The sequence below is a fragment of the Thunnus maccoyii genome, chromosome 19, assembly GCF_910596095.1.
Source record: "Thunnus maccoyii chromosome 19, fThuMac1.1, whole genome shotgun sequence".
NCBI lineage: Eukaryota > Metazoa > Chordata > Actinopteri > Scombriformes > Scombridae > Thunnus > Thunnus maccoyii.
Genome location: NC_056551.1, coordinates 19,642,537 through 19,670,482, shown reverse-complemented (window position 1 = coordinate 19,670,482; position 27,946 = coordinate 19,642,537). Strand labels below are relative to the sequence as shown.

Sequence of the window (27,946 nt, the reverse complement as noted above, 5' to 3'; positions counted from 1 at the left end):
CTTTCTTCAGCTCTGCCGCTGCCTCCGCCATCCTTCTCTCTCCGCTCCGGGAGCAGGACAGACCCCGTAGGACACCGACATGCTGTCAGTACGCGTTGCAGCGGCCCTAGCCCGCACTCTGCCTCGACGGGCTGGATATGTAAGCAAAGCTGACTTGTTAGACTTTCGATTTTTTGATAACTTTGCTCAGAAAATGTGTCTTTTATTGACCTGAAAAACCGCGGCGGAGTTGTGCATGCGCACGTCTTTTAGCAGCGGAGGACACCGGGCCCTTCACTAAGCTAGTTCTCCCTCTGTTGTAGCAGACAGACAGCAACAAACCACCTTCAGGATTGCGCAGTACACTATTTAAGCGATTAGCTGTATGTGTTATGTTGTTAAAACACTGTCATTGGATATGAACACGCTAAAATGCAGAAATGACCAATGTAATTTGGCATTGAAGGTCATGTTTGTGTCACTCCGCATGCTGACTTGTCACTGAAATTGCATTTGTGTGGCTAAACTTGGCGTAGTTGTTCATGCATATGGGGAGGAATTAGGTTTTTTTTTCTTTTTTCAAATAAGGTTACTGTTCTTTCTAGTAAATGTCATTGGTGAGACTGTCCTGTGACTCTGCAGACTGCATGACCTGAGGCCTTTCCCAAATGTTGTCATATTTGGGAAGAAGTCTCAAGTCATGTTGCAGAAATATGGATGTCCTAATACAGATTTCAGGGGCTAATGGTTATTATTAATGTCATGTGCTGGAAACTAGGGCTGCATCTAATGATTATTTTCATTATTGATTGATCAGTTGATTGTTTTCTCAATTAATCAAATAGTTATTTGGTTCTTAAAATGTGAGAAAATTGTGAAAAATGTAGATCTGTTTCCCAAAGCCTAAGAAGAAATCCTTAAATATCCTCTTCAGTCCTGTCCAGTAGTCCGCAACCAAAAGATATTCAGTTAACTGCCATAGAAGACTGATGAAACCAGAAAACCATTTTAGAAACTCGAACCAGAGAATCAATTATCTAAAATGCTAATCTTTGCAGCTCTAGTGGAAGCTCATATCTACTCTATTATTGGGTTAGCTGCAGTTTTTATCTCTCTCATGTATCACCATTACATTTTAAGTCTCAGAAGTTAACAGGTTCTCTGAGGAAAAAAAAAAAGATACAGCAATATCTGAAAACCCCTGAAGGTCATTTAACAACATAAGCTGCTGTGCTGAAGGTATTTACAAAATCCACAAAACTCATATAACAATCTGGAAGAAGAAATATTTTGTCTGCTGCAGAAGGAAAAATAATTATCATGCTGTACAAATTAAGTAAAGACATATATCATTACTTAATTTTTACTGGATTTTTGTTTTGAATAGGTAATGGCTTGGGAAACAGGCTAAAAATATTTCTCTTGTGCAGCAAACAATATATTTTAATCTGTATTATAAAAAAGTAAAAAAAATATCTGAAGATCAACTGAAGCAAATGATTTTCTGAATTTTTCAAACATCACTGGGTATTTATTTTTAAGAGAAGTGGATGATACCTCTGTGTAATGGAAATACATGAGAGGCACAAACTGGGGCTGTAATTGGCGTCGCCTTTTAAGTACTTTGACAGTCACCTGTTAAGCCAATAACAAATATTTATTTTGTTACATTTTCATCTAATCGCTGTATTTGGAGTATTTTCACTATCATCAGTGTTGACATGATGTTAGACACGTAGAAACATTCAACAGCACCACAAACTACAGCCTCAAAATGACCATGAAGTTGAATTAACACCTTTCTCAAACAGTTTCCACAAAAACTGAACATCATAATCTTCATGAAGGCAGGATTTATTGTGTAAGAGATTGCATTAGTTTTAACTAATTTTAACACCTAACAATTGTAGCTACTGAGTATATTTTGGATTCAGCTGATTTTTTTTTTAAGTGAGTTTAAGTGTTTGAATCAAAAAGGCTACTCTTACTTGTACTGGATAAAACTGATTTTTTTACTCCTTATTGTCTTGAAGGTATCCAAGAATGTTGCTGCAGCATGTGTAGCAGCCAAGAACCTACACACCACCCGTCCATGGCTGCAAAAAACTGGTCAGTGTTTTGGAAAACTTTTATTGGCCACTTAGGAAATAAATTCACAAAGTTGTTTTTTTTTTTTTAATTAATGGAGATTACTTAATAAACCCTTTTTATATACATTAAAGGCACCGCCGAGGTGTCTTCCATTCTGGAGGAGAAGATCATGGGAGCTGACACCAGTGCTGACTTGGAAGAGACTGGTCGCGTGCTGTCCATCGGTGATGGTATTGCCAGAGTGTACGGTCTCAGGAACGTGCAGGCTGAGGAGATGGTGGAGTTCTCCTCTGGTCTCAAGGTGAGGCTGATGATATAACACTTAGATCCTGATCTTTTCCTCAATGTATTGATGCTGCAGCTTGGATATTAAGAGAAGGATTATTAAGTGTTATTGTGTAGTGCCTGTGTGTGAATACACTGTATAAAGAAGTGTTGCTAGAACAGAGGACTCTACAAATTTTTGGTACATGTATCTAGAATTACAGCACAGTAACATTACACTGTAAACTAGATGGAAAAGATGTGCTAACTGTTGTTTCTACTTTTCTCCAGGGTATGTCTCTGAACTTGGAGCCTGACAATGTCGGTGTCGTGGTGTTCGGTAACGACAAGCTGATCAAGGAGGGCGACATTGTCAAGAGAACAGGTGCCATTGTAGATGTGCCTGTTGGCGAAGAGCTCCTGGGCCGCGTTGTCGATGCTCTGGGAAATGCCATCGATGGAAAGGTAAATAATAATGAGGATAGGAATAAGAATAACATTTATTTAAATAACACAACCCACGCTTAAAATGCAACACAAAGTGCCTTACATAAAAGCAAATAGTCATGACATTTACAATAAAACAAAAAGGTATGAGGTTAAAATTTAAAAGATTAGATAATATAATTGCTAGGTAAAACCACTTAAGGAGAAAGCAATGTTAAAAAGATGAGTCTTAAGATTTTGTTTTGAAGTGTTTAGGTAATCCCTCAGTCAGATAGTGGTTTAGAGGCACAACAAACAAAAGCTGTGCATTTTAGTTTCAGCCTCAGGAACAATCAACAGGCTTGAGCCAGAGGATCTAAGGGATCTAGTAGACACATATTACCCAGGGATAAGATGGGGCAAAGCCGTTCAATTATTTAAAAAGCAATAAAATAATCTTAAAATTGATTCTGTTGCAGACAGGTAAATAGATTAGGCAAAGATGTTAAAATAACGTGTCCGGTCTTTGTCACAGTTCAGTATGAGCTGTAACTCATCGACAGCTTTCTTAGACACACCAGACAGATTACTGTAATCCCACTTGATAGAGAGAAAAGCATGTATTGACCTTTCTGTGTCTGCCTGGGAGAGAAATGGTCTGCCTCTAGCCTTAATTCTTAAATGATAAAAGGACACTGTAGTCACGTTCCACAGTCCAATGTGACACATCAAGTTTAGGTCAGGGTCAATGATGACACCGAGGTTTTTGAGCTGTTCTATGGTGATCAGTGCAAATGACTTTAGTTTCTGTCTCTTTTGCTCGAGTAACTTATCTCAGTTTTATCGTGATTCAGCTGTAAGAAGTTCTGAGTCATCCAGGCCTTCTTAAAGAAGTTTTTTTTTGTTTTTTTGCCTAATATGAGAAATAAATTGATAGCACACCTGATCTCTTTGGTCTTCCACTTTTTTTCCCCCCACAGGGCCCCCTTGGCGCCAGCACCCGCAGGCGTGTGGGTCTGAAGGCCCCTGGTATCATCCCTCGTATCTCTGTGAGGGAGCCCATGCAGACTGGCATCAAAGCCGTGGACAGTTTAGTACCCATCGGTCGTGGACAGCGTGAGCTCATCATCGGAGACAGGCAGACCGGGTAAGAGGATTCTGCTCAAAGTGAATACTTGAACACACTGCAGCATTTGATGCTATTTCTATTTCCACTAAAATTCTGTTACATCAGTTGAAGTGCTAGTGCTGATAAGCGACAAATAATCAATATTGCAATATATCAATATAAAGCCTGTTAAAATATGTTATAACAGTCAGCCTTTTGTCACTTGGCTGTTTTTTTACTTTTGAGTACTGACACATGAACAAGCATTAGTGCATGTTAGATGATAAGAATCATATCTCATGCGGTTTGATGCATAATGTTTCATCCCAGTTGTCTTATAATTCATTCAGCAGAATATTGGGTCCCAACATACAATTTAGAACCACTTATGTACAACATGGAAACAGTTTGTTGCTGTATCTTCTGTACTCAGTCATTAAATTTTGCTTTGCAGCAAAACCGCCATCGCCATTGACACAATCATCAACCAGAAGCGCTTCAACGAGGGAACCGATGAGAAGAAGAAGCTGTATTGCATCTACGTCGCTATCGGTCAGAAGAGATCCACAGTAGCTCAGCTGGTGAAGAGGCTGACTGATGCAGATGCCATGAAGTACACCATCGTGGTGTCTGCCACCGCCTCTGATGCTGCTCCACTGCAGTACCTGGCTCCCTACTCTGGCTGCTCCATGGGAGAGTACTTCAGAGACAACGGCAAGCATGCCCTGATCATTTATGACGATCTGTCCAAGCAGGTGAGTTATATATTTTTTTTTTAAATGTAATCTGATGTTGGAGGAGATTTCAACACAGGAATAAAACGTTTTAAGAAAGTAGTCTTAGTCTGGAGATAAACTCTACCTCCCTCTTTCTGCAGGCTGTTGCCTACCGTCAGATGTCCCTGCTGCTCCGTCGTCCCCCCGGTCGTGAGGCCTACCCAGGAGACGTCTTCTACCTGCATTCCCGTCTGCTGGAGAGAGCTGCCAAGATGAACGACAACTTTGGCGGCGGCTCCCTCACCGCCCTCCCCGTCATCGAGACACAGGCTGGCGACGTGTCAGCCTACATTCCAACCAATGTCATCTCCATCACAGACGGACAGGTGATTGTGTGACTGGTTGTCTTGTTTCATTCTAAGAGAAATCCCGAACTAGAACACTGAATGCTTTTTTTTTCTCTCTCAGATCTTCTTGGAGACTGAGCTGTTCTACAAGGGTATTCGTCCAGCCATCAACGTCGGTCTGTCTGTGTCCCGTGTCGGATCTGCTGCCCAGACCAGAGCCATGAAGCAGGTTAGTCCTGCTTGTCAGGCTTCAGTGGGACCATCTCACAGCTGTAAATATGATGAGAGTCATCAGTTCTGACATTTTCATTACTGTTAATCTTCAGGTGGCTGGTACCATGAAGTTGGAGCTGGCCCAGTACCGTGAGGTTGCTGCCTTTGCTCAGTTTGGTTCCGACTTGGACGCCGCCACTCAGCAGCTGCTGAACCGTGGTGTTCGTCTGACTGAGCTCCTCAAACAGGGACAGTACTGTAAGTATTCATTTGTGCTGACCACTCTTTCAGTAAATGCATCCATTCTACAGTTGACTTACCTACAGTGATTGTATGCTCTTCATCTTTCAGCTCCCATGGCTATTGAAGAACAGGTAACAGTCATTTATGCCGGTGTGAGGGGACACCTGGACAAAATGGAACCAAGCAAGATCACCAAGTTTGAGAAGGCCTTCCTGCAGCACATTCTGAGCCAGCACCAAGACCTGCTGGCAGCTATTAAGTAAGTCAAAGAGCCTCTAGGAAACATGTTTGATTTTTTTGCAAACCAATTTATGTATGTATAAGTTTTGTAACCAATCTCTTCTTCATTGCAGGGCTGACGGCAAAATCTCTGAGGCATCTGATGCTAAGCTCAAGCAAATTGTGTTGACTTTCCTCTCCAGCTTTGAGTAATGTGATGGTTTTCGGTCTGTTTCCATGTTTGCATCGTCGGTTATACTTTCTATGAACTTAAAAAATTCAAGTGGCACTTGATCTTTAATGTACAGATATCTCTCAACAGAGAATAAAATATTCCAGCTAGTTGACTTAGTCGCCTTTTTGTTCATTTGCTCATTATCTGTTTCAACAGAACATATCAACAGAACATATTAGGCAATTTACACATCAACACTAAGCTGTAACAGTCTCCCATCACGAGTTGTTATTCCTACTGATCATCAAGCACAGGAACTATATTTAAACCAGTGCTGATATCTAATACACAGAAACACCTCTGAACTATTTGATTTCTTAAAATCCTGCCCCTTAAAATTGAGAAGCAGATGATGGTTTGCTTCTGTTTTAGTTGCTGTATCATTAGTGCCCTTTTTATGGAAGCAAATTCATCAAAACCAAAAACTATTTTCAGTTGTATACACATGGTCATTGACCGTGAGCAATGGACCATATTTATTTTAAGAAACTTGTAAATCATGACCCGTTCACTGTCTGAGGTCATTCTTGAACCCTCACAACAACTTGCAAATCAGTTAATTATTTTGTGCTTGTCCAGAAATGGTTGAAATTAACAGACTTGTGAGAAACTTATCTGGGCTTTACAAATTAAATCTCACATGTACGTAAAGGCTATAATACATTCGGGTTAAGATGACAAACCTCTGTCATATTCAGCTGATCATATGCAATGATGTGTCGATGGACAGATTATCAAACAATCAAATCATTAAGTCCTTTTTAAAATTTCCAAACTTTAGCTTCTCAAATGTGATGATTTAATGTTTTTATTTGTCATAAATGATAGTTAAGATTATTAATAGTTGGATCTTGGACAGTGGGTAGAACAAAAGATATATATGAAAGGATATCTCCTTTGACTCTGGGGAGTTAGCCGATCACACACCCAGCTGGAGCCCTAGAGTGTTTCCTTTCTCAGTATTGTATTGTGGCTTGGATACAAGTTTACAGTATAGGCTCAGTATCTTCTCTGTTTGTACAGATTAAAACTACAATGCAAACCATAAGTGACAGGGAGTAACTCACAAAAATCATCTAAAAATGTCATTTAGATGTATTTAACCTTAAAAACCTGTTTGATTCAGGCCTTCATGGCATTTTTTATAAAGAGAAATATTTCCTGAACCTGCAAAATGTGTTGCTGCAATCTTCACCGTCCTGTGAGGCCTTTATGCTCTGTACTGACTGAATCCTGGTTTTTAGTGTAAACTGTCTTAAAATCTAATTAACCTTGTGTGACAATAACTTAATTGATTTCACTGGAAAGATACAAGTAATCAAGAACTTTATTAAATTCTAAATTAGTCTTTATTGGTCAGAGTGAATTGAAACGTTTCAAACAATAGCAGTGAATAACTCAGTGTGAATGTTTATGAAATCCAGAAGTGGCTCAACAGCTCTGGTGTTATGAAGTAATGACTATATTTAACATGAACATACGTGAAGAGTGCACAGTAAATATTTAACAATACTTTAAGTGAAAAGTGCATCGTAAATATTCTTCAATATGAACAAATTCTGTGGCGGAGTGCATTCATCATCAAAACATGTAAATTTAAATTAGTGTCAAATCATAGTGATGACTAGTGAGAGAAAACAAATGTGTCTTTCCAAAAACAAAAAACATTTTATTTAAATAGAAATAAATAAATATATAAATAATAAAAATAATAAATATTAAAACTACTAATAATGCTGACAGCTGGGACATTTTACACCCAGTACTGTTTGGTGTGCATCACAGGTCTGTGGTGTTTATGTTTGGGTACATTATTCTGTTTGACGTAGCAGGGGTCATAATAATCCCACTCCAAAGCAGAAGCCAGCACACCGTTGGACAAACCGTCACTGTCTGCTGACAAAATCCGCAGGGAGACACCTGAAAATAAATCGTGTATATTTTAAAAAAAATGTGTTTAAATAAAGCAATAACCGGTACAAATTTGAAACCTCCCTCACTATCCTTCAGTCTGCTTATGATTGAGTTGCCTCATGCTTCCAGTCTTTAAAAGGTTCGTAATTATAATAGTAATGCAAAACAAGACATTTTTACAAATCACTTTGAATTCCTTAGAAAAAACTTAAAAAGATATTACATTGCTGTACTCCACTGGATATGTTCTCTTCATTATTCCCGGCTATAATAACACTGAAAGCACACAATACTGTCTTAACATGCAGACTTTTGCATATTTATTTGCCTATAAACAAGCAGATTGAAATGATTCACAGTGATCTCATTCAACATAAAAATATACCACCAAAATCATTCAGATTAGAGCTGCAACCGACAATTATTTTCATTATCAGTTAATCGTTTTGTCTATAAATGTCACAAAATTCTGAATGGTCCGACCGAGTGTGAACAACTTAAAGATTTTACTTTTATATCCTCACAACAAACAGCAAATCCTCACATCTAAGAAGTTGGAACCAAAGAATGTTTGACATTTTTAGTTTATAGTTTAGTTTAATTTTCTGACTATCAATTAATCAACTAATTGTTGCAACTATAATTTAGATATATATGTATTGCATTAAGGGTCTGTAAATAACTGAGCCAAATTTGCAATCAGTTCTCACCCTGTCCTCCACAAACTAATGCATTTCTTATAACTTCTTTGCATACTTATAACTTGTTTCTGCAAGATTTAATCCAGAAATCAAGATAATTTATATTTCTCAGTGGTGAGATTCTGTGTGAGCATTCAAGGTGAAACAAACACTCTCTCCTGTCACCCTTTTTCTCAAAATTAAAGCATTTCTTCAAGCAAGACAATGATGTTTGGGGTGATAGACGTTTACAGTCAACATCAGTTCATAAAGACAGTCATATTAATCACAGCGCAGCCGAAGGAGTCTGAAACGTACCTGCACTTGCACCGAAGTCGCTGTCCAGTCCAGGACCTACTGCAGATGTGTTCAGGCAGGACACCTCTGAAGGCGGGTTGGTGTACTCGCATGCCATGTCTATTTTGTCAAACACATGCACCGCAGCGCCCGGGTTCACATCTGTCAGCATCTGGTAGGTACTGCTCCGACGAATATGACCCACATGTTCTGTCTCCTGCTGTGGGTGAAGGATAAAATACAGACCTCACATGAAAAACAAGTTGATTTCAGTCTGACAGTTTTGTTGCTCACTAATCTTTATTACTGATTAATATAACATCATATTGAATGGTGGGACAAGAGCAGGCATGTCATAAAAGCTTTTACATTTGCTGCTCTGTGTTTTCTAGCGTTTCCTGCAAACATCCTGCAGTGTACAGGACGTGGGTTTTATTTTTCCCTTTTGTTTGGATATAATCCACACAAGAATACAAGGTGATTAGTATAAGCATTGGCAGCTACCACACCAGAACAGATACCACCTAAAGAAACACAACATTAGAGAAGCTCATTAAACAAACTGACTGACATGTAATCTCTGAAAACAGTAAGAAGAGCCTCTACACCAAAGATCAGAGGGTTATAGAGATTAATGTCACATGAATATATTGTGCCAGGGTGTCAAATATATGAAAATGATGCTTAATTGGGACCTTTACACATCAAGCAAGGTGTAACTGACTTGAATCAAAATCAGAAAACGCTTTATTTTACACATCCTTTCATTCTATAGTAATTTCCTGAGTAATTTGCAGGTATTTAACAGACATTTTACAGAGAGGCTGCTGCAATTTGGTACAAAATATAAGAAAAAACAGAAAAAAGTGTGAAATATGTTTAGTTAGTAAGTGCTGATTCATTCTTAATAAATTCTTCATAAATTAGACCTTTATGAATTATTTAACTGGCAGGAAATACTTCGTTTTCATTGTGTAGTTTTGTGTGTCAAACTAAATATTAGTAATATTATGTACTACCAAACTACATAACCCCTTTTAAAGATATGTCCTAAGAATAAACAGTTACACAGCAGCTACTTTTAGGATATTACTGAAAAAACCTAATATGCAAATATATAGTTACAGTTAAAGAATTGTCAAGAGTCTGGAATATATTGAAAGGGTACTCACCAAGTAAACCAACTTAACACTTTTTTTTTCTGTTTTTTCCTTTGTACCAAATTGCACCACACTTTCCGGAAAATGTCCTAAAAATTGACCATTAAATACCAGCAAATTGCTCAATTCAATTACTCAAATACAATTTTCAGGAAATTTGTATAGAATTAAGGGACGTGTAAAACAACAATATGATGAAATATTTCTATATTGTGTTGACAAACTTATAGTAACTAACTTTTGATTAATTGTTTTGTGTATAAAATGTCAGAAAATAATGAAATTCTTTCTTAGAGTCTTCATGTCTTGTTTTATCCGATCAACAGTCCAAATATCTGAATATTCAGTTTACAGTCTTGTTTGACACAGATCCTCTGCAACCAGCAATTTTTTTTTTTTGCGTCTTTGCTTTAGAAAATTGCTAATGATTAATTTTATGTCCACTGATTAATTGATTAATCGACAAATCATTGCAGGGCTACAAATTTGTACATATAAATACAGGTCAAGCAGTGAGTGAGAATCAAAGTGTATATTCTTGTTTCAGTATGTAAAAATATCATTTTAAACATCTTTAAACACAAAACATCAGGTTCACTGAAGTCTGAGTACATTTTCTGTATTTGCATCACTACCCTAAGCATTGTCAAAGTATGTATATATTTTGGACCATAGGGCAGCATTACATGTCTTTTTAGACCGTTTCCTACAAGTTTTTGAATTATTGCCCACCAATTAAAGCCTTTACTACTTTACTTTACTACAAACTTCTAAATGTCCCTTTACTCATTTGTCCCCTTTCTGGATATTTTAGTTACTGAATAAGTTAATGAGCCCTGCAGAGGACCACTCACCGTGGGAGAGTTGGGCGGAACAAGGTTCACTCTGGTTTCAGCCTCTGAGTCACTGGACTGCGGTAAGACTGGTGCGCTCTTACACCAGTCCGCTCTGCTGATGCTGCATCTCCGTGACCCGGAGGGCAGGTCGAGTCTTGGGGTGAAACCAGCCGCGGAGGAAGTGGCCCGGATGGTGCTCGGCGCCCTCAGAGACCCTGAGCCAGTGGCACCATCTGGCCTCAAGAGCCGGATCCTGTGATCCATCCCGGCTCTCTCCCTGGATGAAGCCCTGGAAGAGGTGACAGGATGGGGCAGGACGGGGTCCGACAGAGACATGTAAGCTCTCCTCCCGTCCTGCAGCGGGGGGAAGGCCACATCGGACACTCTTCTGACTCTCTGCAGGGTGGACTGCAGAAGCATCTCCTCTGTGTCCTCTCGCTTCTGTCTGCTGTTCTTCTTTGACAGGATCAGTAACTTGTAACCCAGAAACAGGCAGTTCAGCAGAAGCAGAATAACCACGCAGGGTATGAGCAAAAGCACCACTAAAGTCAGGTTCGTCACAGGGTAACCTTCAGTCAGATGTGATGGCGTGGTCTGACCTACTTGCGACATTTCATCCCAGAAGATATAAAGGGGGAATTTTAGAGAATTGCTGATCTCAGTTGAGATTTCACGTTGTCTCTTTACGCACAGGTGGTTTGATGTGTCAATCAATGTGGACTACTTTGTGTTTGATAGTGTGTTTTTTCTTCTAATAGCAACGTGTCAGCCTGCACCTCAAATATACACAGTCTGCAAGTGTGAACGTTGTCTTTTATCACTTTTATCTTCATCATTGCAGACTGAAACTGTCAGAGTTATCAAAGCAAAGATCTGAGACGTCTGTGCAGCGGCGCACTCAGTTGGCAGGTAAATTTCAGATCAACAGGTGTGTCCTATTATTTTGTAAGATGATTCGCGTTGTCGTAGCAACCAATCACCGCCAGATGGCAGCAGTTGGCCCCTGTGACGCCTGCATCACTGCATCCAAAATGCCGCGTTCAGGTCACGTCCTCCGAATGGGGAATATGGGTTTTGTTCCCATAGTAACTACTGAAGGAATAAAATGATAAAAAAAGACATCATATTTCTGATTAAAAAAAACAAGGTTAACTCTAAAGGGGCTTATGCTCAAATTGAGAGTACTGTATGGAAAAAAGCATTTGAATTCTGTATAAACATAGCCTAGATGTACTTTTTGCAAGACAGAAGAGTCATTAATACATTAATTCTATAATGTGAATTTTCCCTGAAGTTTTATAAACATTTGGAGAAATATTTAGAGGATATACTATAGTTTATATTATACAGCTAAGAAATATAGACATTGTTGCTTATTTTGATTGTAATTCCTCCCTTCCAAAAGATATATGTTCTATTATTATGCAAAGTTCACATACATAAATTGAAATTTTCCAAATTTAACCCAAATCTTTTTTGTTTGAATTGTCTTATTACAAAGATACACTGAAACCAGTTACCTCCAAGCACATGGGAAAAGCACTGCCAAGCATCACATAAAGTCGCTGCAGTAGCATATTATTCTTTTTAAAAAAATTTATTTTAATTTATTTCAAGCTGATATGTCTGAGTTTTTGTATGTATAAAGCTTAAAATACCTGGGAGATCTTCATGCTCTGAATTATGATGTTATGGACTGCAATGTCTGAAAGTTTTTGTTTTTTTTGAGGAGTTTTGCAGTCCACTTATAAGTGTATACACACTCTTGCAAAAAACATGTTTATCACAAAGAAGAGCGGAGAACACAAGTTCAAATTCTATGTTTTTCTTTATGTTTCATGCTTCTAAATATATATGGTAATAATACATCAACAGCTGGCTCATTGCAGAATATATACAAACATTTCAAATAATTCAATAGAACATTTGACAGATGAATCTCTCTTAGAGACAATGTTTTTGCCTTTTGCACACAAAGTAGATCTTTGTACACAAGTACATTTTGCTATTGTAATAAATCAATGCAAAAGTCAGTCATATGAACACCATATAACTATAATAAAGTTTTTTGTTTTTTTTTAATGTTTCTACCATTCAGGTTTAAGGAAGTCTATACAGACTTGAATAGCACACTGATATCCTGCTATATGTATGCAAGTATAACAGTACAGATAACCTTTTCATTCAAGACAAAAGGCTTTTGAGTCAATGGATGCCCTCAGATACCAAAGACCCCATTCATCAGTTCTGAACTCACTGCTCATGTGGCATCATAGTTGTTGTGCATTATGCCTAAAGTGCGTACATCTGCAGAAAGTCCCATCTGAACTACAACTCACTTCATTGCTGCTTGCCATCTTCCAAACACAATAAGAGGTTGTGATTGGTTGTGATATTAGCACCTCGGGCAAGGCTGTGTTTGTAAACTGATAACAACATACACGCATGGTGAAGCTGTGTCAATCAGGTTATTGAAGCAGACTAGCACTGGGCCAGGCTGTGCTTAATGATCTCGCGAGACTGGGGTGGGATCCTGTCGGGGAAGAGCACCTGGAACTCCACCACCAAGTCGCCACGCTGGGATGGGCTCTTGGGAAACGGCAGACCCTCGCCCCTTAGCCGCCGAACAGCACCGGGTTTAATAACATCACTGCATGGTAGAGGCATCATCCGGTTGTCAAGTGTGGGGACGTTAACTGTGCAGCCACACAGAGCCTGGAAGACAAAAAAGGGAGATAAAGTTAGTTCTGTAGACCTGTTATATTTAGGTACAAGTAGGTATGCGTACTGAGTGGCCTCGTTATGACTGGAATGAAGTGCACTTGGAACATAAAAATCAATTAAACGCTTGATCTTTGAAAGTGTCAAGTTACATAACAGCTAAATATGGAGCGTCTGTCTTTCTAAAAGCACAATGATTTTTTGTGTTACGCAACAAACCGGTGTTACAGATGTTATAATCTCAGCTCTATTTCCTGCCCGTGTGTGGGAGTCAAGTGCTTTAGCGACTGAAGGGAGCCATAGAAAGATGGAGGAGATCTTTTGAAATGCTGGTCTCTGTGACTGCTACGCTGCTAATCTGTGTGTGGGTTGGTAGAAGTGAGAGCCAGTGACAGAGCGAGCCAAGAAAGCTGCCTCTCTCTCTGCCTTGTAGAGGCGGAGGAGTCTGCAGCATACATAGTAGTTGAGAGGGTGAGTGAGGTGCGATTCGTGGGGGCAGTCAGCGCCAAGGCTAAATTTAGCTCATGCACTCTCTCACTCTGCAGGGGCTGATGAGGTAACGGAGGCGTCGGCAGGCTGCTGCTGCTGCTCTGTTAGCAGGGGGTCTGTCAGCCTATTCTCAGTTGTCCCCAAACAGAACATTGTGTTCTATCCTCAGAACTACAATCAAAGATATTACCTTCCCTGCATTTGGCAGAGATTGGAGCCTTATGTCTTACTGATGTCTTTCAGTAATCGATTTTCTGGCATTTAAGAGAAGGTATCATTGAACAGTTATGTAAAAGATAAGAAGTGGTGGATGCATTTGACCCTTTCTCTGAGTAGGTGTGAGTAGCAAAATGATATAGTATATCTACTTATCACTTATATCACTTATGTGTTTCATAATGTGCCATTCATTTGTGATTTGAGAGCCACAACAGGCCAGGATCTTTAACCCTGATAGACCTTTCAGCCTCATATGAATGCATTTATCCAACTCACCTCTTTGAGGGTGATCTTGGCCGTGTAGACAATGTTGGAGCCGTCTCTCTTGTACTGGTTATGCTCCTTGTCCCTGAGAATGAAGGTGATGTCTGCAGGGGTGTTGTTGGGTGTCTCGTCTCCCTCCCTTGGGAAGGTGATCTTGGTCCCCGCTTTCCAGCCTTTCTTCACCACCACGTTCAGCACCTTGTCTTCAGATCGCAGGCTGCGGCTGTCAGGGTTGAGGCGGCTACGGGTGATCTTCACGTGCTTGGTGCAGCCGTGCAACACCTCCTCTAAGGTCACCAGCAGGTCGTGCACCACTGCCTTGCCCTGCAGGCGCCTCTGGCCTCTTCGCAGCCCGCCTTCGCTGCTGGCGAATCCGCCCACGTGGCTAAAGGGGAACCGCCTGAAGGGGTTGAAGAGGTCGTCGTCACAGTCAAAGTCATTGCCAAAGAAAATGTCGAAGTGGTCAGAGCCATGGAAGAAGGAGGAGAAGGTGGCGTGGGCATCACTGTGGAAATTATTGCGAAAAACGTTGCCTGGGCTCGCCATAGACATTCCAGTTTTAAGGCCTGAAAACACAGAAAACAAAAAGATAAGTTAACTTCCTGCAGAGTATCTTTTTTGATCTGATGCTTCTTTTTTAGTCTGATAATGATACTTCTTTCATGCATATTCTGCCTCTCCTTCTGGAAGGTTTACATTTACATCAGAAGAGTTATCAGGAAAACTCTTTCATTGCTCCTTGAATAATTTATCAGCCTCCCAGCTGTCTGTGCTGCACATGTTAGCTGGTTTCACGAGGGGTGGGAGTGTTTTAGTTCTGATCCCTCCACTGCACATCAGTATTTAGCCTCGATCATGGAATGAATAGTTAATGCACCAGTCACTGCCACGGTAATTAGCCAGATGGCAGTTATTTCTTAAGCTATTTTACACATGTAAATGAATTCCCATTTCTGTTCTTTGAATTGCAAAATTCCTTCACTCTCACCTTCTTCACCGAACTGGTCATATATGCTTCTCTTTTTGGGGTCAGTCAAGATCTCGTAGGCTTCTGCGATCTCTTTGAACTTGTCCTCTGCATCAGCATCACTGTTCTTGTCTGGGTGGAACTTCAGAGCCATCTTCCTGTAGGCCTTCTTGATCTCGTCTTCGTTGGAGTCAGGTGACACGCCCAGGACTTTGTAGAAGTCCTTGCCTGTGGGTTTGATGGACAGGCAGGGTGTGTCTTGCTCAGACCTGGTGCTTTCCTGCAGAAAAGAAGTGCAATCATGCATTAGACCATTTACTTGTCATATCTCCATTCATAAAAACTTGTACAATATTGACAATGATGCATTGACATTTCAAGTGTTATGTGTTGAAAAAAAGCCACAATGCTGCTGATGAATAACTAATGATAATGCAAATTCAAACTGCTGTACAGTATCTATTAATGTGCAGAATGTGTATTAATGTGCAGCCTCCAGCAAAGAAAATCTCTGGGAAAACACGCTTATGTCTGCATATCTCTGCTATGAATTTTATAAGCTGATGCACAATACAACGTGAGAGAAGGGGGATGTCGTGTGAGGTGGAATCGTGAGGGGCAAAAGCCTTCCCCCAACAACCGAGATTCTCTGCAGCGATTGGCTGAACGCGAAACAGCAAGTTTTGCATTTGAATGAATGCACAGCAACAGAAATGAGGCATTAAAATCAGAGAGATGCCGGTACATTAAAGGTTTTTTTTTTTTTTATCCCAGCAAGTCACAATTTACCTATATATGTATCTAAGTATAACATTTAAATACTCTGTCAGTGTCTTAAAATCACTAATGTGAGTAACTGATGATTTAATTAATGATTAAACGACTTAAACAGGTGAAAAGCTTGAAAAAAAAAACATTCACAAAAATGAGTCCAACTTACCGCTGATGATGATGATCCTGAGCTGTCACCTCTGTGCATAACTCGCACTTTGCACTTGACATTGACATTTTTGTGCTTCACTCCGAACTGGGTCCAGATGAGAACCATGATGGCTGTTTGAAAAGTTTGTGTGGCTACGTGTCGCTGTCCAGGCGCGCTGGTGCTGAAATCGCTCCGCTTTGGTCGGGCTACGGTTCGTCCTGTCTGAGCTCTCCTCGGCTCTCCAATAAATACTGCCGCGGCAGCTCCCTACTATACGCTCACCCACCCACGCAGCGTGACCGAGCTTTCCCCGGATCCGCCCATTTCCTCACGCGCGGCAGGGGATGCCGGTGTCCTCAGCTTGCTCGTCGAAAAGCCATTGGAGCTTCGCTGATGATCACGCGGATGTTGCAGCCTCCTTTTCCATCTCGAGACTTGTTTCCGGAGTTCTTGAAGGCAGAGCCGAACAGACAGTCACGACACGGTACAGAGAGTCCTTTTTCTCAGACAGAACCGAAAATACAGACATGCAGATAAATGCTGCTGACTGCCCAGACAAACTCCAGACAGTCACCTGCTCAGCTGGCTGTCCTCAAATGACTTTTTATTTGACACCTGAACGTGAGCTCACGAGTTTTAAGGCTCTGTAACTTTGCAGTGGATGAGAGAATGCAGGGAATTGAGATTCTTGTTTCTTACTTTAGTGGGTTATTTAGATTTTTGATTCTGCTATGATGTACCAAATTAAAACAGTCAAAGATATGAAAGAGCAGGCAGGTTACCCATATGACGCATTAGTATTCATATGGGGTCGACAATCCAACATACCTTTGTGAAATAATAATGGCCATATTAATCTGCTTGGGCATCATTTTTCTGTGTAGTTTTCTTTTCTTGAATCCACAGATTTGCTGTGTGTTAATTTGATAAAAAAAAAAAACCAACCAAACAAAAAAGCATAATATGGGGATATGCAACATATAAAGATCATTACAAGATCAATTGGGAAGACCATCTATGTGCTTATTCTATTTATTTCCACATTGCACTAAATTGTACTATTGTAAATTTCTCAAAGAACTTCAGTACAAAGTCAAGAGGTTGTGATATGTAGCACAACAATGCCCGCACATGCACAGTAGCGTCTGCTGTACAAGGAAAACGTGATCGCTGTTATTAGTCTTTAGAGCCATTTCTAAACAAAAACTCTTTGTGGTGAAGGCACATGTCCCCCAGTGCAACAGTGTGGCTCACTGATGTGTTTTTAATAGTTTTTGGACAACAACAGAGAAATAAGATACATGAGGCTTTGGACAAACACACATAATACTTGTAAGTAGGATCAATTCATTGTTGCTTTGGCTCTGCACATGGGATTTGTTGACAATAAGAAAAAATATAGAAAATTGCCTATAGAAATTGTCATATCCTTTAAGCCCCTCTTTTAATTAGTCTGGCCTGAATGAAATAAGACAATATTTTTGTTAATAGGCCATTTTATGCATTTATTATAGAGTCAACAGTATAGAGATGAGAAGAAATGAGGGGAGAGAGAAATGGGGAATGACATACAACAAAAGTCAGACTCAAACTGGGGATGCTTTGGTTTATGTTTGGTGCTTTAAGCTCTTAAACAACCAGGTTGCCCCTGAAGAAAGGTTTTGAAACTAGATTTTGGTACATAAGCCTTCCTCAAGACATGCAAGGTGATATGTTGGACCCAACTTAAGGCCCTTATCATGTTATCTAAAATGTCCAAAACAGCAGCACCACAAATTGAAATCCTAAAAAATGATTATTGGCCAACACTCTAAATGTGTCCAGGTTTATCTTCTGTAGCTGAAATAAATTTGACTGTTCCCTAAATGGAGCCTCACTGAAAAAGGTCAGTGCTTTACAGAGGTATTTACTCAATGGTTCTTTTACCCATTAGATTGTGCTGGTGAATATGTTATGGTGTCCACCCCCGTAGTTCAGCATAACAGTTGTGTAAGAAAATGCAAACCAATGTAAATGAGACACTTAACAGCTATCAGCAAACAGCTGTGGCTGGAACAGGCAGTTTCAAGTTATGTAACTGAATGTGTTAAAATCCTGGTGTTTGGTAAGTATTTGCATATCTTCCTCCTGTGAAAATTCTAGATATTAGAGACCCACATAATAATCCTGCAATAAGGGAGGCAAAAAGAAACTACAGGAAGAAAGCAACCCCAGAAGCATGGCAGGTCTAAGAACTATAGACAGATTACAAGACCGCCCCCCCCCCATTCCTTGTGAAGTGCTGATGTGTCTCTAGCGAGTGAGCTAAACATCTTTTATGCTCGCTTTGAGTCCATCGGCAGCCAGCCAGTTGAAGCAGCAGTATCAGTGGGTGGGTCCTCAAACTATGTGCTGACCAACTAGCACCAGTGTTCACAATGATATTCAACCTGTCCATGGCTCAGTCTGTTATACCCATGTGCTTCAAGAAGTCCACCATCATTCCTGTGCCCAAGAAAACAAGACCAGCCTGCCTGAACAACTAATGCCCAGTGGCACTCACCTCTGTAGTGATGAAATGCTTTGAATGGCTGGTCAAGGATTACTACCTCACTACCCAGCACACTGGACCCACTACGGTTTGCCTATTGTCCCAATCAATGAAAGACACCATAGCACACATCCCTCACACCACCCTATCCCACATAGACAAGAAAGGGCGCTATGTGAGATTACTGTTCATTGACTACAGTTCAGTGTTCAAACACCATAGTTCTCTCTAGGCTCATCACAAAGCTCAAGGATCTGTGCATGTGAATCCTTGACTTCCTGATGGGTGGACCCCAGGCAGTGAAGGTAGGCGGACACACCTCTTCTGCCCTCATCCTTAACACTGGAGCACCCCAGGGCTGCATTTTTAGCCCCCTGCTGTGTTTGACTCCAACACCAGCATCAAGTTTACTGACAACACAGCTGTGTTGGGCCTGATCACAGATAAGAATGAAAAGGCCTACCTAGGAAGCAGAGGACCTGACCTGCTGGTGTCAGGACAACAACCTACTCCTGAACATCAGCAAGACTAAAGAGCTGATAGTTGACTTTGGGCAGAAACAGGGAAGAACATCAAGCTTCAAGTACCTTGGTGTCCACATCACTGAGGGCCTGACCTGGGGGCTACATACTGACTCAGTGGTGAGAAAGGCAAGGCAGAGAAAATTCCAGGTATCCCAAATGAGGTCACTGCCTAAGACTGCTCCCCATCACCCCCCAATCATACACATATATTATTACTATTTTTTTAAATTATTAACAATGACTACTTATTTAATCTATTTTTATTGCACAGTTTGAAGGAAATGACGTGATTGCATTTCACTGTGATTGTGCCTTGATGATTGCATGTGACAAATAAACTTGATTGATTGACTTAAAATTATCACCACACTCTTTTTGGTCACTCGTTTGATGAAATGGAGTTAGTCACCTGCTTGAATGCCTCTTTTACTCACATTGAGGAAGAGTCACTATTTCTATTTTGAAATCATACTACACATAGCCTACTACAATATTACGACACTATGCAGCTGACAGTGTAGCCATGGATATGGAAATCAGTGTCACAGGGAGCGTACATACATGGAAACGCTTCCTCTGCTATGATGCTTCTTACATCCAATAGGGGTTGGAGTTTCCTGAGGATTCTCCTTTCGTCTTACAGGAACCGACTGACAAATTTGGTTTGAACATGTTGAGCCAGGAGCGTCATGCTCCAGATAGCTTCTCTTACATAGTATTCACAGATTGAGCAGGATGGAGTGAATCAATTGAGCCTCTTTCACAGCATTCATTCTTCCTGCCCACGGGAACGGTCTGACTGTGTTTGGCCTGTTTTTCACACATTCACGCTATCACGCTCATAGAAACACATACAAAGTTGCCTGTCAGTCTCAGAGAATATAGTGCTAATTAAAGTACCAAGCTGTACTGACACTGTTATTGTTAGTCCGCCAGAAGGCGGACAGCTCACATGCAGCTCAGTGTTCCTATGGTGTTGTTTGCAGTTCTCACATGCTTAGTAGTAGATGCAAAGAACAGCCACTCAGCTTTTGTTTGTGCTCTAGTTTTTTAGTGAAGGGTACACTTGTTTTTAAGAAAGTATAATAATGGGTTTCTTCTTTTTGATAGCAAGTATGTATTGTTTTATAGCTTAAAATAAAACAAACATAGGTAATTATAATACTGCCTCTGGTCTGTTTTAGGACAGTATCAATCACAGCAATAGTGTAGCCAGCACAGACTATACTTATACAGGCCTGTAACAGCTTTCTCAAACCTTGTGCAGGGGACTGTGATTATACAGTATAAATATATGCATGCATACATGGCAACTCAAAGTAAAATAAATAGAAAAAAAGGTAAATAAATAAAAAGCAGAATTGCAGTACAGGGTTTTTTTTCTTCCAACTTTATTGATAACAGTCAAACTCAAACAACAGTGTTATAAGCAAGTTTAAAGAACAAAAAGAGGAAATAGAGTGCCAGGGATGCAGTGCAGGGTTGTAACCACAATTTTAGGAATAGTGTGGTCATGAATCCCCCAAGCAGACCCTCAGAAAACAGAAATATCTCAACAACTATTCGATAGATTACATACACTCATATCCCCACCAGACTGAAGACTTTTGGTGGTTCCTTAACTTCTCATCTAGCACCATCATCAGGTTGAAATGTCAATTTGTCCAACATTTCGGTTTATGACCAAATACCTGCAAAACTATTCCCATCAGCCTCAACTGTACTCTGTGTTTGCTGCTAGTTAGCATGCTAGCATAAGATGGTGAACATGATATACACAACCTGCTGAATATCAGCATTTTAGCATTGACATTGTGAGCATGTTGCCATGCTAGCATTAGCATTTAGCTCAAAGCATCACTACAGCCTCACTGAGCCACCAGCTTTACTGTAGACTCTTGTAAGTCTTGCTCATATGTTATTTATTAAGTTAACTGTTTAGTTATTTTATATTATATAGTTATATATTATATTATATGTTATTTTCCAATGTGTTTCAAAGCTCTCTTGACACTGCCAAGAATAAACTTCTTGTGAAGAGATATCCTTTAATTCATTTATTTATTTTTGTTGGCCTAAAATTTAAATATACTGAATCTAAAACTACCGGAATAATCCAATTGGATACACCCACCTCGACAAATTCTCAGATACAAAATATAAATACATGTACATTACCTCAGTGCCCTCAATGGTACAGCCCTGGCAAAGGTGATTATACATACCCTATTTGATCCCCCATTAATACAGCATCAAAGAATTCTATACTGGGATTTTTTGTTGCTGTAAAGCCTTTGACAGATGCGATATCCAAAAATGAAAGCAGCTATTGCTGCTTGGATAACGTGTGCGGTGGTTTCTGTCTACATTTGATCATCTTTTTAGACCAGCTAACCACAGTCACTTTTGTGATAGGCATAGTTTCAAATCTTTTTAGTAACAGCACATTTGGAAGAAAGGGAATTTTCCATAAATTATATAAATATCACCTTTGGTCCATCACTTGTAGAATATCATTTGTGTATAGAAAATAAGCATTTGTTTCTCATTTTTGTGTCTTTATGCTGTAGTTATTGTTTGAACAGTATTTAACTACAGTTATAAAATACTTTGGCCTATATTGTTATATGAGACGTGCTATTCTTAACAGACAGACACTGGAGGAGACAAACAGCCGGCACTGAGATACCAACACATGCTTTTCTCTCATCGTGTGTGTGTGACTGTGTGGTGAGATTTTATCCTACACAAGTTCAGCCCAGTCTCATTCTCCCCCGTTATGTTTTGTTGGATCAGTAGGTGTTGCCTGCAGGGGACTCGGGTAGGTGAATCACACTGCTGTGAGCACACAGCACTGACACAGGGGAAGTGACACCAACCTCATCTCACATCATCCCACTGCCAACACTTATCCTGTCCTTCAAAGGTCGCTAGATGAATCAACATTGTGTAAAAGGCCACAGAAAAATCCACCGACTAAGGTCACTTTTATCTACAGGCCACAGTGGATAAGAGAAAATATAACTGAGGAAAAGTTTCCCTCTGAAATGCCTTTAGAATATTAAGCAGAAGAACTCTCAAATGTTTGATTTTAGTAGGTATTGAGTTCAAAAGAAGGGCAGAGAGAAAAAAAAATGCCCATTATACATTCAAGAAAGAAAACATCGCAAGTCATATTTTATCACCAGGCAAAAAAATTAGATGTTCTCATTTTCGACTCCTTCCCCTTCCCTCGTCTCGCACCTTCTCCCCCGTTGCACCACCGCTCCCACACATGTCTGGGAGTGTGACTGTCTCTTATGTATTGTACTGGCTAGACTAAAGCCATGTGCCGTGGTACACCAGCCAGACAGGCAGATGGCACAAATAAAGGCAGACTTTAAGATATAAAAGTAAATATGAATCCAGACACAGACCCAGACAGAGCTCTGTACATTTTATCAGCTGTGATATTATCATCTAACATCTTGGTAGCTTCTTTTCACAGAGATCAAAATCTTTCGTGAGGAAAAGGAAGAACGGTTATCCACAAAAGAGATGAAGACAGTTAATTCCAGAAGGGAGAATCGGAGGAAAGGAGAATAAGAAGGGAGATAAGCAAAAAGAGGTTTAATGAAGGGAGAGTGAGAAACCAAAAGTGGAAAGAGGTACAGAGAAATGATAAGAGAAAACAATAGGACAGATTGGCGTGCAGAAGGCAGTGATGGATTAAGCCTGGCAGAGAAGAGGGTGTTTTTGCTGGGGGAGCATTTTATGAAATCTCCCCTACAGCTCACTGTCTGCTCTGATGAAATGCACTGCTGCATTTTAAATCATCTCCCAGCAACCACTAAACTGTGCTGTTGAGAGGAAAGAGTGTTAACTGTTAATCTTTGTTTTGTGACTACGGCATATGAATACCACTGCATGACAGGCTTTGCTTGCTGAGCGAAAAATGTAATAAGATATATAGTATTGCTCAAATAAATTGGTAAAAATAGTACTCCAGTATTCATATCTGCTTAGTATTATTCCCCAGTATTGTGAGATTTTCATGCAAAAACAGTGGCTCTATCTTTTCTTGGAAAGCACTGCCCTCTGCTGTGTAGAAGAGACACAGTGCAGAAGAAAATAGTTGCTCTTTAGAAAATAATTCGCAATACAATGCCAGGCATTTTTATATAACAAACATTATGTAAGAGATGACACACCACACTTGTATACAACCATGCCATTTCAACATTTCATACAATTAGACACACATAGAGGGAAATATGAGGACAAAAGAGCATCACTGCAACCCTCCTTCAGTACCAACTGGACATTTGGCCCTCAATTCTCCTTCAGCGGGGCCTCTTCTTGGCCACCGCTCTGCTGACTGTGCTGAGCTTTCTCCAAGGCTTCTAATTGTCTATGGTAGCGCCGATTTTCCTCCGGGTAGGAGACCACAGACAGAGGCAGTCTGCAGATGGCTGGGATCTCAGAGGAAATGAGGAGGAAGATGAGAGTCGACAAGCAGAAAGGCCACGTGCAGGCTGGTAATGCAAACTGAAAGGGGATGTCGTAGGAGAGGAGAAGCATGACACATGACACGAGAGACATCTGGGTGTTCAGATCACGTTTATAGAATTTGACTCAGGGAGAAACTTTCTTGCTTACCACAGACATCAATTTTGAGATCGCTGAAGTCATGTATGCACAGAAAAGTGCTGGAAAGAAACACATTTTGTCATTTTTTATGAAAAACCCACATGGCTGCTCTGTGCAGCATTAACATTTCAGCTGACAGTGATCATACTGTTTGTCGATCTTACCACATATTAGAGCCAGTAGGTGTGTTTGCCATGTTAAAACATAGAAGACACCTCCAATGGCAATGCAGGATAGAGCACTGTTATATCCCCACAGCCCTGAGTAAATGTCCCTGTGAGGAGCTGCCAGAGCAAGTCCTGCACCACACATAAGAGGAGAGCACAATATTCTCAATTAAATATATTATAAAAACAGCAAACAACTGCAAAAATGTCTAATTTGAAAACTGAGTCAACATGCAAAGGCTATAAAGCGTTATTTGAGAAAACATGCCACAGTTCATTCACCACAATGCCAAGGTGCCCTTTGACGAGCCAAAGCTCCCACTGTGGCCTCAGCAGATATTATGCATATTTCTATGCAAATGGGAGAACCTTTTTACCAGACAGCATGCCAGCAGCAGAGCCCAACATGGCATGAAAACAGATAGTTGGTGATGAGAGCAGCAGGGCCAGAAGGATAAGACCTCCTTTCCAAGGACTGTCGCAGCCGTACACCTGGCTCACACCAACTGGCACAGACAGCAGGAGCTGCAAACATGAAGCCTCCATTTACTTTTTGTGAATTGAATATGCACATATGCAAAGGGAACACTGAGAATAGCCACATTTATGATGTTTTTTTCAGAAAGCTAGTGGTTCAGTATCATTCCTGTCATACCTGAGAGATTTTGAGGCTTTCGATGGAGTCATTAGGAGGATGCAGATAGTTATTTGGCTGGATATCCACCTGAAATTGCAGAAAAAAATGTTCATTTGTATCAAAATACTAAATATGTCTGTCCTTCTGTGTGTCGCAAGGCTGAACTGTACCTCTGGAAAATAAGGGTGATTGGTTCCTGTAGCTGCAACGTGCAGACATACCAAAATGTTAAAGGGCAGGGTGAATACTGGGAGGTCCCATTTGCTGGCAACTGAAGACAAAGCACTGTGGAGCACTGGGCTGTGAACATAGGCAGGAAATGGATTACTGATTGTGCAGAAAAGTAAACCATAATACACTGACAGTATAATCCCAGCTTGTTTGTTTATGTTTACCTTAAGGGTGGATTTAAGACTTTGTATGTGTGTATCTTTATACTCATAATTCTTTTGAAATAACGAATGAATTACCTTGGGTGAGTTTGAATATGGTTCAGGACCTTCACTGCATGCTGTTGCCTTTGTTTCTTTCCTGTTTACAGTATGCAGTTCAAAGAAAAGAGGACGGGAGCAGCTGAATGCAGAAAAGTGAGAAAAACGAATATGCTAATTTTGTGCACAAAGGGGACATATCAGGCTTTTTGTTATTTTCTGTTATTTTTATACCTTTATGATTCAGATGTCTATGTCAAAAATGGTCAAAGGTCCAAAACTTGAGCTGAACATATGTAAAAATGCTCCCTGAGAGCCAAAAGCCAGGGCTTCACCCTGCTCTGAACACTTTGTTTGTAACATTACCTCTACTTTCTCCTTGTGATGACGTCAGATTGTTTGCGCATGTGCACAAACGACTGTCTGTTCTGTAGCCTTTGTTGCTAAGTTTGTTCCACGGGTTGTTTACATTGTCCACTCACATATTTTGGATTGGATTTTGGCTCTAACATGTATGGATGTATTTGAGAAGTTTCCATTTCATTTAAAGAACAAGAAAAATAAATGAAATCCTACTACTGTTTGTTTATATAGTCTGCTGAGGGGCAGCTTCCGGGATCTGACCAATCAGAACAGAGTAGGCTCATCAGGAGGGGGTCCTTAAAGAGGCAGGAGCTAAAACAGCCTGTTTCAGACAGGGACTGAACTGAGGGGCTGCATAAAGAGCCAGTATAAGACAAATGAGGAGTTCTTTGTACTGTAAATCATGCAATAATATTCCAAAATATAAATATAGACCTGGAATTGTGCATAATATGTCCCCTTTAATGGCATAAAGACCACCGAAAAAGGTTTGTTTTGGCAACCACTCCGGACATTTCTAAATTGGCACTCTTTCGCCTTTTCAGACTTTTCTGCATGTAATGACTCCCCTCCTTTTACTTTATGTTATTGCTTACCTGTTTGAGAGGCCTCTTCCACAGTTTTTCATGAATTACAGCATGCAGTTACCAAGCATGTGCAATCAAATTACTCAGATGACTTTTTAGAGGAGAACACTTACCACAACATGGACATGAACACATTTGGCAGTAAAAGCCACCAGTACCAGTTTCCTTTGGCAGAGAAAACAGCCATGAGTATGCCAACCAAGGTCCCATTGTAGCCATATAAACCCGCTGATATGGCTTCCCTGAGGTGAATGTGACAGATGTAGTCGACATGAATGTAAAACACAGTTAAATGAGAAACAAAAGTGAGAATAGCACTGTGTGAAAACTAAAGGAAGTGTAGCCCCAGGGAGTATGAGTGAAAGAAAGCAATAATGGCTTCATGGTAGGAGGAATTTTCTTTTTTCTAGATTAGATAAGGATAAGCAGTATACCTTCTGACCTGTTTTGTCCCAGTATGATGGCAGACACAGTGGAGACAAGGGTACCCAGCAGACCATTCAGAGCCCACCAAGGGTTCTGCAGGAAGAGGCCGGCCATGATGAGGAGCCCACTGAGAGGGTTGTTGACAAACATGACCTGAGCCACCCCTCGAAAAATCCAGTCCAGCAGCTGGATTACCACAGCCTGTCCTGTCGCGGATGGATAGTGACATCATTTTGACCAAGTGTCATCATCTACATTGATCAATCAATCATGTGGTTAAGGTTAGGTTTAGGCATTAAAACCAGGGCTAGGGAAAGATCATTTTTGGGTTAAAATGATCGCTTGAAATGTGTTGTGGGTTAAAGTTACTTCCCTAAATTTATGCAACCTTCGTCGTCATGGTAACAGTAAACACCACGACAATCGAAGTTACTTTTTTAAAAAAAAATCGTCCCAACTCATGGTTATAGCTAAATCCACTTTTTGCCAACAATCTATCTAGCCATCCACCCGGCCAGCCTCCTCCTATATGAAAATTTGTCACTTTATATTGACGTCATCTGAACTGTGTCCGGGTCATAACAACTACGGCCGCTAGATGGAGCAAATGTAACTATAAGTCATTTTTGCCGGCCCAAATTTTTGACCTATAGGCCACTGTCGTTTTTTTCTTGTGGACAGGCTGCTTAAATTTCAAACATATGAAAATCTGAATATGAAATTCTTTAAAATTCAAGTTAGTTTCATTCAAATTTAACACAGATTTTCATTAATTCACGTATAGCAGACAGATGTGACTTAGACAAGACTAGACAAATTATCACCTACTTTTCACCCACTCTCCGCACAGACGCATGTCCCCAGAGAAAAGCCCAACAGCTCTGAGGACAAAGGAGCGAGCTGGAGCTTCTTCATGTGAAGGCTGGTTGCTGTTGTCCATATTTGCTGTTATTAGAGTTGATCACAATATCACTTTTTGGTATATGATGTAGCAAATCATGCAAAATAGTTTTTCAGTAAATATTTGGCAACTATGTACAGCAGACTATAAACTTCCTAATTGCATACAGATACTCTCATTGACCATTACTCTACTGTATATTTTCCTTTCCCAATGCATTTTGGTCACACTAGCATATCATAGATCTATGGCAATGTTGGTCTGTCTGTTGGCTGATGATCCACCGCTTTGGTCCAGACTGAAATCTAAACAGCTATTGGATGGATTGCCCTGAAATTTTGTACAGACTTGCATGGTGTCTAGAGGATTAATCCTAAAGACTTTTTTCTTTTTGATCCCCTGACTTTTAATCTAGCGCCACCAGCAGGTCAAAAATTTCAC

The 27,946-nt window shown here is 40.3% G+C and overlaps 4 protein-coding genes across 6 annotated transcripts; 1 reads left to right on the top strand and 3 right to left on the bottom strand.

Moving 5' to 3' along the window:
* Nucleotides 1–7: 7 nt before the first annotated feature.
* On the top strand, nt 8–5,953 carry atp5fa1 (ATP synthase F1 subunit alpha). Its single transcript, XM_042395548.1, has 11 exons — nt 8–139; nt 2,013–2,088; nt 2,202–2,371; nt 2,626–2,799; nt 3,741–3,907; nt 4,323–4,623; nt 4,746–4,970; nt 5,053–5,160; nt 5,258–5,402; nt 5,496–5,646; nt 5,741–5,953. Exons 1-11 carry the CDS (start codon nt 80–82, stop codon nt 5,817–5,819), a joined length of 1,656 nt encoding a protein of 551 aa, XP_042251482.1. The 5' UTR covers nt 8–79; the 3' UTR covers nt 5,820–5,953.
* A 1,200-nt stretch (nt 5,954–7,153) lies between these two features.
* Nucleotides 7,154–11,693, bottom strand: hwa (huluwa). 2 transcript variants are annotated; one of them, XM_042395552.1, is made up of 3 exons: nt 10,747–11,693; nt 8,754–8,949; nt 7,154–7,761 (listed from the first exon to the last, which is right to left on the bottom strand). In XM_042395552.1, the coding sequence occupies exons 1-3, from the start codon at nt 11,338–11,340 to the stop codon at nt 7,595–7,597; spliced, it is 957 nt and encodes a 318-aa protein (XP_042251486.1). In that variant the 5' UTR covers nt 11,341–11,693; the 3' UTR covers nt 7,154–7,594. The 2 variants fall into 2 exon arrangements, with proteins under 2 accessions (XP_042251486.1, XP_042251485.1); XM_042395551.1 differs by having other exon boundaries at nt 8,754–8,952; nt 10,747–11,677.
* Nucleotides 11,694–12,537: 844 nt separating this feature from the next.
* zgc:122979 (uncharacterized protein LOC641576 homolog) lies at nt 12,538–17,216 on the bottom strand. The gene is made up of 4 exons (XM_042395550.1): nt 16,329–17,216; nt 15,410–15,668; nt 14,434–14,987; nt 12,538–13,443 (listed from the first exon to the last, which is right to left on the bottom strand). Exons 1-4 carry the CDS (start codon nt 16,434–16,436, stop codon nt 13,210–13,212), a joined length of 1,155 nt encoding a protein of 384 aa, XP_042251484.1. The 5' UTR covers nt 16,437–17,216; the 3' UTR covers nt 12,538–13,209.
* Nucleotides 17,217–22,847: 5,631 nt separating this feature from the next.
* LOC121885742 (urea transporter 2-like) lies at nt 22,848–27,631 on the bottom strand. 2 transcript variants are annotated; one of them, XM_042395465.1, is made up of 9 exons: nt 27,433–27,631; nt 26,621–26,810; nt 26,292–26,420; nt 24,968–25,097; nt 24,816–24,884; nt 24,538–24,685; nt 24,158–24,292; nt 24,003–24,052; nt 22,848–23,891 (listed from the first exon to the last, which is right to left on the bottom strand). In XM_042395465.1, exons 1-9 carry the CDS (start codon nt 27,542–27,544, stop codon nt 23,676–23,678), a joined length of 1,179 nt encoding a protein of 392 aa, XP_042251399.1. In that variant the 5' UTR covers nt 27,545–27,631; the 3' UTR covers nt 22,848–23,675. The 2 variants fall into 2 exon arrangements, with proteins under 2 accessions (XP_042251399.1, XP_042251398.1); XM_042395464.1 differs by lacking the exon at nt 27,433–27,631 and adding an exon at nt 25,268–25,328 and having other exon boundaries at nt 26,621–26,756.
* Nucleotides 27,632–27,946: the final 315 nt, after the last annotated feature.